General features: G+C 28.1%; 2 protein-coding genes across 2 annotated transcripts; one reads left to right on the top strand and one right to left on the bottom strand.

Moving 5' to 3' along the window:
• Positions 1 to 1,673: 1,673 nt before the first annotated feature.
• LOC148239583 (uncharacterized) lies at positions 1,674 to 13,599 on the top strand. The gene is made up of 3 exons (XM_088182654.1): positions 1,674 to 3,910; positions 4,131 to 4,152; positions 13,519 to 13,599. The coding sequence occupies exons 1-3, from the start codon at positions 1,734 to 1,736 to the stop codon at positions 13,597 to 13,599; spliced, it is 2,280 nt and encodes a 759-aa protein (XP_088038780.1). The 5' UTR covers positions 1,674 to 1,733.
• Positions 5,474 to 6,708, bottom strand: LOC148239584 (uncharacterized). Its single transcript, XM_088191679.1, has 2 exons — positions 6,126 to 6,708; positions 5,474 to 6,066 (listed from the first exon to the last, which is right to left on the bottom strand). Exons 1-2 carry the CDS (start codon positions 6,477 to 6,479, stop codon positions 5,530 to 5,532), a joined length of 891 nt encoding a protein of 296 aa, XP_088047805.1. The 5' UTR covers positions 6,480 to 6,708; the 3' UTR covers positions 5,474 to 5,529.
• Positions 13,600 to 14,426: the final 827 nt, after the last annotated feature.

Raw genomic sequence — 14,426 nt, 5'->3', positions numbered from 1 at the left:
GATATGTTCTTCATCATAAATATCATTAACATACATGTTTCAACAGAAGAAAAATATGATACTATTAAAAACACAGAAGACATGAACGCCAAAGTAAGAATAGATACATCGATAAAAATCCGACGCTTAGTTGAAAATATAAATCGAAACACAAACAATATATAGCTAAATAAATTAATATCACATAAGTGTAACTAAAATATTGATCAATACACAGAGCTATTTTAAATATAAAGAAGAAATAGAACAAGCTCAAAATAAATATTCGCTATTTTTAGGATTAACAGAAACACATATCACAAATGATATTGAAGAACATAAATTATATATTGAAGATTAAATTATGATTACATGTGCTTCTAATTCCAGACACACAAAAGAAGACCTGCCCTTTCGACTTCACCACCTTAAAGCGACAGCATGAGTGGATCATCTAGCATCATCACGACAGATCACAGCAGAAAATAATTCAACTCGACACTCCAGCGAAGACTCTTCGATGTTCAAGACCTGCCATTTCGATTTCATCGCCTTATAGCAATATCTACATTTACATATAAATATAGTTGTTCATAAATACTCATAAAATTAACTGTTACCTACTGTTTCGGCATCTATTTTGGCTGCAAAGTTGTATATCTGAAAATGACGCATTCCTTCGCTACTTTTATTTAAGCAGCTGTTAGGTGAACAATAAACATATGTTTTAAAAGCGTCAATTACGTAAAAAAATATTTTTTATTTAATTTATTTTATAATAGTCAACAATAAATTTCAAAAATGCAAAAACTTATAATAAAATTTATATTAAATGACAATATAAATAAGCAATATATAAAATCATTGTTTAATAAAACAAATAGTTTGTGCTTTACTGTTGGACAGATTAGGTGCGAGCGAGCATTAGTCAGAACAGTGAACACCCCATAAATAATTTCCTGAAGCGAATTCATTTCTAAATAAAAAATTATATCTATATGCACAAACAATTCGTTTTATGAAACAAAGTATTTATTTTAATGCATATATCTCCTAAAATAATGCACACCATTTATATTATTGTCGTGATATTGAAATTTAATAAACATTTAACATGAATAAATGAAAAAATTTCATCAGTACATTTTATGTGATAAAGAAAAACCTTTCATAATAAATAAGTAAAATAAAATGTTTATATAATAGTATGTGTAAGAAATTTATATTTATACGTAGATATCTGTTTATCTTAATATTATTAAACTATAGAGAAAAAAACTTAGAATAAAATAATACTCTTCGGAAGAGACACAAACAAATATTTCAAGTAGTGACATACCTTCTCTGGAAGAAGTCTTATTGCGTCTTGAAAATATGAAGTAACAAGATACAGACAACCTTTTTGCAGAGATGCTAAATAGAGACGAGAATACTCTTCTGCAACACATACATGATGAAATTATTAAAAATATTTAGTCATATAAAACACCCTCTGAATGGAATAAAGGTATATATCAAATATAACATCAATATAATTCAATGGGAATGATTCCTTAAAATATATATAAAAAATATAAAACCATTGTGAATTAACAATTTAATAATATTACATTTATTATTTTAATAACATAAGTATTTACAAATGTTAGATTATGTTTTTATCTAAATGATCTTTGACACTGTTATACAATACGTGTCAGTTTAAGTAAAATAATTCGTACGTTAACATAGTTTTTAGCAACTCGCTCTTTAACATGAAAACTATTAATATTTTAATTTGTGTGGTGTCAGTATTACCCTGGGGTGTGAATTGTTTTTTCTATTGCTTTTTATACGAACAATTTAATACGTGTTCGCTAATGTGCAAATCTAACAATAATGTGAACTCAGATACAGGCAGTACCCAGTGCGAACCTAGTGAAGTAAACATGACATCGTGTAAATTGCTAATTCTAGACTTGGATGAAGGAAAAAAATTTAAAAATATTAGCGTGATACGTGCAGACAAGAATTACATACGTCAGATTTATGCGCACACATTTGAAGGATTTAATCTCGTCCAAAAGCTGTATCTCAGCGAAAACATATTAATGTTCATTCACCCATTCGCATTTTCTCACTTGAAAAATCTAATATACTTGGATTTGACAAAGAACTTTTTGATTTCGTATAATCCGCATCTAATATTAAGTGCAAACAAATTAGGACTGTCGCTGTTAATCGGTAACAATTATCACACGAGCAACACCTTTGACGACACTTACCAGAATACTTACGAATTAGAAAAACATAAGGAAATCTTAAGATTAAAAGTTCAAAACCCAGCTACTGTGTTGTTGAAGCAACTACCTACTTTTAATCTTGTAGCAGTGGATATTTCCAATAATGACATGATCATTATATTCGAGGATACGTTCAAAAATCAAGACAATCTGAAGACAATCAACATGGAGAGTAATAAATTGACTAATCTACCAGATGGGTTGTTTAGTGGCTTAATTATATTAGTTTCTTTAAATATACGGCACAATTATATTACAACATTGACTGAAAACATATTCTCCAGCAACGAGAAATTATACTCGATCGATTTGAGCCACAATCGATTGGAATTCATACACGAGTTTACGTTTCTCAATCTGAAAAGTTTGCACCTGTTAAATTTGAAAGACAACAACTTACAAAACATAAATCACAACTGGTTTATATTCAACGGTAACCTGAATCATCTAGATATGTCAGAAAATTATATTTATAACATGCCAGTTGATATTTTGAGAAGAAACACCAACTTAAAGTCGCTGCGTCTCGACGATAACCATTTTACAACCGTAGAATTCGATCATTTCAAAACTCTATCTTCTGTGCGTCTAATCTCAATGAAAAATGTAAAGCTTGCTTATTTAAAAGATAAATTATTTTACGGCTGCAAAATATTGATGACCGTCGACTTGAGAAACAACGATTTAATATCAGTGAACGAGAATATGTTTATGGTGAAAAATCGCATCAAACTTATGCTACTGTCCAACAACAAAATCAAACAAATTTCAAACATATTTTTTTCAAAGATACCTAGATTAGAGTATTTGCGTCTGGATCATAACCAAATCGAAAATATTAACGACATGTTTGGCTCGATCAGCAAACTTATGTATTTAAACGTGAGCCACAATATATTAAGTAATATCTCTTCTAAGTCATTTGCGAGCAACGTACATCTGATGCATATTGATTTAAGCCATAATTATATATCTAATTTAGCAAAAGACGCATTTTCTGAGTTAAATAAATTACTGACTTTAAATTTGGCAAGTAATAATTTAAAAACATTACCTTATCTTTCAAACAATTTTAAATTGAAGGCTTTGGATTTGAGCAATAATCAATTGACGATGATATCTGAAGTTTATAAAAACAAAACCTCATTACTTAGCTTTTTTGTTTCTGACAATATGTTGCAACAATTTCCTATAGAAATTTTTAAAGAAGCACCTAAACTTAAAAGGCTTAATTTTAATAAAAATTTTATACAATTTTTTATTATGCCTCCATTTTATCCCAAGACTGAATTAATAGAAATAATGGCCTCCTGTAATAACTTCACAGTAATTAATAATAAAACTTTTACATCACTGGATACCAATACCAAAGTTTTCCTTCATGGTAATCCTATCAATTGTAACTGTATGAATTTAAACGTAAACATCAACAAGGAAAGATTTTCAGATGGGATTCTGCCAATATGTATAATGTCGCATATAAAAAAATGCGAGGATAACCTTACAGATAAATTATTAGATGAGTGGAAACTACGATTGTCTCAATCGCCGAATGTTTGCGATTCTACTATGTGGAAAAAATATGATTTTGAAATGTATTTACCTGATAAGGAATATAACTATAGAGAAATAAATTATCCCTACATATAGTTTATTTAATTAATACGTTCATTATTATTGCTGATAAAATATGTTATACTGATATTTAAAATCTTCATATTATATAATAAGCATTCACTACTATTATAAATATAAAGCTAATAAATTAATTCAGTACATTGTCGTATTAAAAATGTAATTGCTTGTATTTTTATCTATATATATATGAACTTGACTTTTGACATTGCTTTTTATACAAAATAATTTTAGTTCAAACATAACGACGTTAATTGTGATAATTATTTAATAAAAATAAGGTGTTTTTCTGAATTATTTTTTTTCCTTAATATACGTCAATTTTCTATAATCAAATGTAATTAAGGTATTGTCCTACATTAAATGTAGATTATAATTAAAGTGAAATAATAAATGGTTTAATGTTTTTACATACGTAAAAAATATAAAATATATCCATACCTATTTTATAAAACGATGCAGTGAAAATAATGTTGTTTTTGTATCCAGGTTACAAGCTAACATTTTTGTTTTCGGAATATATTTAAAAAATAAAAGTTTAATTAAATAAACATGAATTCTTGTATTATACGTTTAGAGAGACACTCTTGACCTTACGTCGAAAAGTATTTTGCAATTTATTATGACTTTTAGATGTGTGATTAAACGCTAATGCGATTGATTCTCAATTATTTTTGTCTGCTATTTGTCAATCTTTCATGAACGTATTGTTTAAAAAATATGACATTTAATCACATCACCACGCACGAATAATAACTACGATTGACTATCAAAAAAACTTCGGCAAATTCTCGAAGAATCTCCCGACAACCACCAAATGAACGATTGCCACTCAACACATAGCGAAACCCCTCGACCTCAGAATTAAGACTTCTATGCCTTTTATCTGTCTCCGAAGTCACACTGCGAATCATGAAAATACGTTTAGAGTTATTTAAAAAAAATATTTAAATAATAATTATTAACAAGAGCAGAAAAAGTTTTTCCAATACAAAACGAGTCATCCTTCAAGTTTATTTTTTATCTATTTCGATAAACAAAAATAAATGTTTATAGTGACATCTATGAACAAAGTAAATAAACATTTTTCACACATATATCACTATTATAAATATTTAATAAATAATAAATTACAGACTATTTCAATAGATGGCACTGACAGTTTTATAGCACAACTTTTCTTATAATAATAAATTTTACTAAAAATTGAACATTATTTATTGTTTTATTATTTAAATATTATAGTAAATTCAATAATAAAATCCTTCATAATTTTAATTTTTTTTTAATTAAGAAAATTACTAAAAAATTGTATAAATCAACAGAATACCACTTTATTTAATGTATTAAAGTCATTAGAATAAGGATTTTTTTAATTATTCCTGAAGTTTTATAAATGAGCTATGTTGATGTACTATATAATATTAATATTTTTAGAGTTCATGTACATGGGAATTTAAGTGATGATATTTATAATTACATATGTCTGAATATTAGGTCTTTAACTAAACCTAAATGTAAGTTTAGATAAGGTTTCATTGCAATATCTCAATTGAGGTATAAAGAAAAAAGAGGCATATTATACTTTTTTTATTTTTCTTCTTAATCTAAACAAATAATACAATAAACAGTTTTATAATATAGTCAGATGTTTTGCTTCTTGTGAAAATGCTAAATCTTCATTGTCATCTCTCAGTGGATCGTCTTCCATTTTTTGCAATTTAATTTCATGGGTTTCAATCTTTGACTCAAAATCAAAATACTCCATCGAGTTGGAAGTGGAAGATTTATCTTCTATATCAGATTCAGACCAAATTACATATGAAGAAGTGCTTACTTCAGCCACTCCATTTTTTGTCGCTTGGTCCACCGCTTCTACTTTTTCTGCTTGATCTAACAAAACATCTTCCTCTTCTTTCACCTTTAAACTTTGGATGGCCGTTTTTTGGATACCAGGTGTCCATATTTTCGAATGGCTTGTAAGCGAATTAGTAAATCCTTTTTTGAGAATTTGCATTATAATATTTTTAGTGAACTCTCTTTGGTTTGGATACATCTTCCTCATTTTTTTAGCAATATTTTTGTCTATTAATTGTCCACTTCCTGTAGTGACACTTTTTACTTTTTTCTTGCACAATTTTGATATGCAAACGGAAGGATCTAATACATCCTGAAATAATAATCAAATTATTATATGCTCCCAACGAAGAATTGTTTATAAATACAGACCATTTCTGGAGCTGTCCCTAATGGATCTTCCTCGTTATCTTCCAAGCCTCTTAAAAATTTGAAGGCATTCCAATATCTCCACGAAGGCAATATAACATCTTCAGGTTTGCCGGATTGTCTACTATCGACTACTTTCTGCTTCGCTCTCCTATAAGAAGTCAGCAAAGAAGTTATTTTCTTTTTGCAAACATAAGGCAATAAATCGCTCTCAGCAGCTACTATCTTCCAAGACAGTTCTTTTTCTTTTTTATTATAGTATCCGAGTACATGCGGATTCCAAAGAATCACTTGCTTTTTGTACGCGTAAATAAATTTTATAGTTTCGTGGTATGTCAGATCCATGTTTGGATCCATTTTTATATTTTTTTTAATGAATAAAACTCATACTACGCGTCGAAGAACAGCCCGTTTGCTGAGCAAAATCCATACTGGTAAAGCTGACGCACGCAAATCCGTTTTACCAACGTAGAACTACAGAGATATAGCGTCGTCTCTGTCGGATTTCAATGGAGCGAAAGAGATGAAAATAGCCAATGTGTGGAGCATAGAGGTATGAGAGTTACGATTCCCCTCCTTGGAATGCGAGCGACGTTGCTCGTGTGCTGTAGATATATGCATTCTCAAATTGTTTTTGTGAACATTGTTAATTTTTTTTTAATTAAGTTAATTATATTTTTTAAATAATTATAAAATATCTGACTTATCAATGTATGTATTTTTCGATACACGTAAGAGTTAATCTTTAGAAGTCCAAAGGTATCTATGTCATGCCCAATATAAAGCCATTTTAAATGATTTGATGCTATAAATTATATAATTTTATTTCATTAATTACTCATATATTACTGTAAAAATATTTAGTAATTCCTAACCATTTTACATGGAATTGTCAAATTACTAGTGTTCGTCGTAAAATATATTCATCCATCAATGGATTTTGGAAACAATTTTTTGACTAGTCTGTGCCAAACACTCAAAATCTTTATAGTTTTAATATAATACCTGATTTCTTCATATAAAATATACATATATTTCACATAATTTTTAAGATGCAAAATTCTTTGGCTATTCTTCTATTTTGCACAGCCCATTTAAAGATTGAGTAAGTAGTGAGAGCAATATATCGAAAAGGGACAGGAAATCCCTATTTACCAATCCGAAAGTATTGTTTCACAATGTAAGTTTTATGACACATTTCGTTTCGGCATCCACAAACATTTGCCACAAGTGTTTGCTTTAAATACATACGTCATACTCGGGGACGATCCTACGCAAAAAACGGCATTTATGTCTATTGTTATTATTCACAGACAATGATTTATGGTAGTTAGTCTTGATCGCTTGTAATCCATCGGTTGATGAATAGCTCTCTAGCGAGAGATGTGAACAGACTTTTTAATCCAATTTAATTATGATATCAATTACACAGAATAAATTATTTGATTAGGTAATAATTTAGTAGTAAAAAAAATATTTATTCTTCACTTTTGGAAATATGAAAAGAGCGAATTCAGTGATACAAAATTTTATGATTTTTTCAAATTTATATTCCACGAGAGCTGACAATGACCAGCACTTTAAAAAGTTTCTGTAAATCCTTTGATTCTTAGTAGAAACAGATTTTTCCTGTCAACAATATATTGGGACGGGTGAGCCCTTTCACGTGTTTTTACGATAAGCAAATTCATATATACAAATTATCAAAACAAGAGTGGTTCTGAAATATTTCTTCGCCATTTTTTTCCATTTTACTTTAGTTTCATCACAAAATTGAAACTTTTTATATTATATATTATGACTAAAATGTAATCTTCCTTAGGTACAATTTCATAAAAATTACATTAGTTTAATATGCGGTGTAATATAAGTTATCAAATTGTTTATCCGTCATTTTATAAATATTTTAAAACTGAACAATTTATCAACAATAATAGTTTTGTAACAAACAATTTTGAAGTAAGTATTAATTTTACTCAAAATTTTAATTTGACTGTTGAAGTTTAGGAAACTCCTTCCCCCCCCCCCCCCGTCTTTTAACTTATATATTTTATTGAGCCTCCGCTTTTTGTTTCCCAGATGAAATTCTAAATTTATCCGTTTTATGTAAATTAAATAATTAATTTATAAAATTTCTTAATTAAAAAAATATTTAATAAGAAAACCTATAAAATTTTCAATGTCTACAGCAATTAATTAATTTCATACATAATATATACATATATTTTATGAAATTTATTATGCACATAAATCGGTATATGATTAGGTAATTAATATTAATTATGTATTAAATTTAATAATAATTTTTCTGTTGCAAACAATTTATCATCAAAAATTCGAAGTTCTATGAAATATGAAGCACTATGATATTTTTATAATATTACTTTTAGAAAAAATAATGAAATAATGAATTACTTTTTTAATAAATTTGCCTGTGGAATTTAAAAAAATAATTTGGTCTTAAATATTTAATGCAATGTATACAAAGCAATGTGCGTAGTAAAATATAAATGTATGTTTTTTGCTTTTTTATATCTATCATTATGCAGACTTGGCCATATTAATGGGGCACCCCTTAAAATGATGTGCATAGTCTGACCGAAATATTTTAGCATGTAGTTCTAACCGTTATTTTGAGAACTATACAAAGGAATTTTTTATAGAAAAACATGACTATGACATAGAACTTCTCATTCGCACATTTGCATGAAAAACGGTTATTGATTATAATTATATTGGGACAATTTTAAAGTCTATAGCATATTCTACTTCTGCGAGTCTATTATATCGCGTTTTTTTAAATGCGGATTTGTTTGAAAAACTATGCTATCCTTTAAATTTTGTTTAAAATAAGTGTCTTACCAATATTGTAGAAGCTTGTTCCTATTTTGTAGACTTCGTAGTACAGCATCACAAGAAGGCAGCAGTTAATGTAAATGACAACTTGACAATAAATATTTACATATGTCATGTACAATGAAGTTGCAAACTTTCTCTCCTTATTTTTAACATATATGTACATACATATGTACTCGTTTATTAAAGAGGCACTGAGAGGAGAACATTGAGGAAGGTATATTAATAATGAATTAAGCAATTAAAGACATCAGATAAAATCATTCTATTATACAGTGACAACATTCTACATCAGGCATGTCAAACTTAATTTGCACCACGGGACACTAATTTACATATTTTCATTATTTAATAATGGACAATAATAAATATTTAAAATTAAGAAATATACAAATTGTTTCGATTTATTTTGGGTCGAAGAGCATTTTTATTTACAAACGAAACAAAAACACAACTGAATTTTTTCCTAAAACTCCGAAAGAGTTCTAACAACAAAACAGAAAACAAAATACAGAGAAAATGGTCGAAGAACCACTTGCATTAACTATACGCTAGAAAATGAACTATTAAAATGTATAATAATAAAACAAAAAACACCCGTAGCAAATCAAATAGAAAACATGTTTAGAAAAATCATGCAGAGACCTGAATATAGCAACATGGATCAGCGATTGAAGAATATCTAAAACCGTCCCAGTCCAAGGCATGAATAATATAATATTAATGGCTTGGAATGCCAATGGACTCGTGCACAAACGCAATGAATTTCAGACAGTCTTAGCAATAATCAATAAACAATATATATGAAACACATGCACCACGAGAAACAATATGCAGATTGAAAGTCGGAAGTGGTATCCTAATAAAATAAAATATTGATCATAATGAAGATATTAAATTAGAATGTGTACAAATCACAATAATAATTATGAAAACAAAGATATACCGCATTACAATTGCGTTTTTATTTACGCCTCCTACTATTAGCTCTAAAGCACACGATACAGATTTACGCTCGATATCATTACTCCAATTGATAAATATAAAAATGTAGTATTGATTTTAATTTATATAAATTTGTTCAATATATAAACAGTTCCTGATTTTTGCCTCGGTTCTTGCGTTAGAAGAAGATAACATATTTATCAAGACAATAAAAAAATTAAACATTCTGCTCAATATGCTTTTAAAAAATTATCAAGTGAAAAAAATCTGAATTTTTTTTTACTAAATAATAATAAAAAAAACTGTAACATAAGACTTGTATATATTTATTAAAATAGCTAAATCTATATTATTGCTACCTTTTTTAAATTAGTATTTACTACAAATCTTAAAAAAGTTGGACTAGTGAAACGAGTAAAATATTAAACTAATAAAATAAGGTACAAATATGTAAAACCATGTTTGGGATGAAGAAAATACTCCTTGAATCATATTTAAAAATATAAATTCAGAGCAGCCTGTAATATAAAATATATTTACAATCCATCTAATTAATATACATATAATCATTAATTTATGTATAATTATTACACAAACAGTTGCACTTACCTTCTCTAGTTAACAAATAGCTTTACTAAACAAATAAAGAATGCCACAAAGTCATTAGCTCTCAAATCTACAGACAGTAAATTGTAAAAAAATGAAGAAATCATATAAGCTTATATATTATATAATATTACATAAGTATGGATTCATTAAATATGTAAGCTAAAAGCTAATCAGGCTATAATATTAAATTAAAAACATCTTTGAAACATCTTAACACACTTAAAAGTCGCGCATTGGCGAACAGTTTTTTTACTCAGACAGATGCTAAATTATACCTTTTTTTCTGACCAACCTTACGCAATAACCAGCATCAGAATAACGATTTTCGGAACAGACTCCGACCGCAAACGGAACGTATAATAATTCAGGTTGCATAATTTCACTTTCATCGTTGCGTCATGTCGGAATCGCCAAAAACGAAAACGTACTACTCACATAGATAAAAAATAACAACAAAACAACCAATTCGTAGTTACGCTCTACTGAATCGCAGGCTACATATATAACAATAATCTACAATGATTACAATATAAATAATTGTTAATGTTCACAATATCTCGGTTAAAACGAAAAATATGTAACGTAATAGCTATTGTTATCTCGCACGAATAATCGTCACTAGGATACGGTTTTAGTTTGTTATCTCATTGTTTGTTTGTACATAATACTATATTGTTGTTTTTTTTATATTAATCGTGTTTAAATTTTCATATCATATTTGTTTCTACAAATCTTCGGAAAGATTGTGAGAGTTGTATTATAAAGACATTTGATCACGAAACGGGTTAATAATAGTGAAACAGTAATCACGTATCGGTATTATTATCTTATAATATATAATTATTAATAATTTTAACGCTAAACAAAAAGCCATTTCTTGATGGTATAGTACGCGTGAATATTTAATAAGATAATCAATATAAAAACACAAGGTAATTTAAATTGATTAATCATATAAAAAAAAACAGAAAATTGTGTATATTTAATCGTTTTTTTCTTAAAATGATATTTTACATCATCATTTTAAAGTAGCCATTTTTTTAAATAATTACTACAACAACTATAATAATATCTCATGGTGTACCACAAGGGTCTAAATTTGGACAATTATTATTTATATTATATGTTAATGATATAGTTAATAATGTAAGAATTAATGTATTCCATATGTGATAATATTACAGAAGTAGATAATTTAAATGATGAATTAAATATAATAGGAACTTTGTAATTACATATTAAAAAAAATAGTAGAAAAATAGGTATATCATCCAGAATGAATAATATTAAGTCAAGATATACTGTATAATACAATTAGCTTAGATTTCCAACCATATTTATTTACTACACATAATAAAATGTGTGTCCATTTTAAATGGTATAAATAAAATATATATAAATAAAACGTATAAAACAGTTTTATATATTTTATATTTATGTTATGTTTTTTCCAAAGACTTTTTAGTGTATTTTAAAATATATAGAAACATAACCAAACTATTTATCTATTGTTTAAAATACATCATCAAATGTTGCGATTATTAACGTTATTAACTAGTTCATATTTATATTTTATTCTTTCTTTTAAGTCTGGTTATTAATTTTTCCATAAATCTGAATCACCCATTAATGTTCACTTAATTATTCGTATCGTGTTATTTTACTAGGTTAATCTGTAATAACCATCATTATGGTCATTTTCCCAACCGTTGCACTTTTCGTTGCATTTTATTTTCGCTCCCATTGCGGACAGAATGAAACTGCATTCGCCTCCAAAAAGTTTCTCTTTGCAAAATGTCAGCTTGCAGCGTGAAACATTTCACTTTTTTATGCAACGTCTTTCGCACGAACGATCATAAAAGTGAACACGGTTTAATGACTAATTATTGAGCTTTCACGACATGCATCCATATTTTGCGTTGCATCTAGCAACAATAAGGTATACTTAAACCGCATTTTCTTATTGCTACGAGGGAAAGACTAGCATTAATCTAAGATTGTACGAAGAAAATTGATCAGTCTTGTTTTCCATCCAATAACCTACATAGTGCGTAAAATGATCTATACGTCGCAATTATATGTAATTAAATGTGAATTACGCGTAGACATCAATTAGTCTACATATATCAAAAACTGGTATATAAATGAAGACATTAATTTTTATAGCTTCAACATTTTTAAATTCGTGACCGTTGAAATCGTTCCCAAACTTTAAAACTTTCTTTCAATATTTTTGTAGCTTTGCATATATCACAGAGCAAAAGTGGCACACAACTGTATAAATAATATTCGTTTCACGTAACTCTTCATAAAATTTTAAAGTACTGCGATACCAATATAAAAAATTAAAATAGACTTTCTTTGTATTTTTTATGATCCAAAAATGTAGTTATTTTCAAGATAAATCTAATCTGCTTTATTAAAAAAAATTTTTATTAAAAAATATTTTTTTTAATGAATTCGTGCATTTTTAATAAAATAAAATTAAGTTCATAAATAATACATTTAGCATATCATTATATTAATGTTATTTTTATTTTCCTTATTTGTTCTTATTTATTCTTATAAATTTAATAATAAATATGTTTCTAAATGGATAATATATTTATAATTTTAATATATCAAATTATATCTGCAGAATGCATTTTGTATAGGTTGTGCAGCTCTTGGTTATTTCTGATATTTTGAGTTTCATATGTTAGCAGTAGTATAAATCAGACAACTGTCAATAATCACGCGTGTTTAAAATGTCAAATGTTAGCTTGCAACAACACATTCATGAAATAGATCGCTTAACCACGCGTTAAAATTGTTTAATTGTTCTACAGAAAAAGCAATTCTAGACGAACTGTACATCGAAATTTTATGGTTAATTTCATTGTCTTACTGAGCGAGCAATTCACAATTTAGTTTAAAAATTTGCAGAAACTGAAAGCATTGGAGATAGAGTAAGGCTTGTGCATCTCATGGCGTCCGTTCAACAAAGAATATTGCTGCTGTAAATGAAAGTGTGGCCGAAGACCTGGAATTATCGAAGCTTTTGGACTTAAGCGCATTTTGCATCTGAATTTACACCTACATCCGTATAAAAATCAGATAACATAAGAACTAAAGACCATGGAATACGAATAATTTACGCAAATTGGGCGTTAGTGCAGCAGGAAGTTGATGCTGATTTTTCAAAAAAAAAATTATTCTCTGATAAGGCACATTTACGCCTCTCTGGATATGTTATAAATCAAAACTGTTGCATATGTGGCGATTACATGTGTTTAGTGCGCATTGTGGTCAGGCGTTGTCATTGGGCCTTACGTTTTTGAAAACGATGAAGGCCGCACTGTAAATAGTCAACGGTGAGCACTATAGGCGCATGATAACCAAATATTTTTGGCACAAAATCGAAGATATTGCTGTGGAAGACATGTGCTTCTAACAAGATGACGCAACTTGTCACATATCGAGTGCTACGTTGGATGGTTTGCATAAAATATTCCCAAGTCGCAATATTTCCCGTTTTTGTGACGTCAACTGGCCGTCAATATCATGCGATTTAACGCTGTTTTTGCGGGGTCACGCTAAGCGTCGTGTCTACGCCGATAAAACCTGAAATTTAAAGCACCTAAAAACCAACATTTGACAAATTATAGCAAAGATACAGCCCAAAAAGTCATCGAAGAGGTCCATAGGCGGACATTTTATTTATATTAATTTCCTAATTTATGATATACATAAAATTTTCGAATAATATTTTTTTTTAAATATCCTTAAATTTGTTTTTTTTTTTTAAAAAAGTCCGATGACTGTTTGGATCACCCGAAAATATAATTTAACTGATAGGCACTAGTGAAATTATATGCTGCTCTAAAATGTATTTTGGGTTTCCTTTAACTTATG

The sequence above is a fragment of the Plectrocnemia conspersa genome, unplaced genomic scaffold, assembly GCF_051122295.1.
Source record: "Plectrocnemia conspersa isolate PC_06_02 unplaced genomic scaffold, ASM5112229v1 ptg000001l, whole genome shotgun sequence".
Lineage (NCBI taxonomy): Eukaryota > Metazoa > Arthropoda > Insecta > Trichoptera > Polycentropodidae > Plectrocnemia > Plectrocnemia conspersa.
This window is presented reverse-complemented; position numbering and strand designations above follow the sequence as displayed.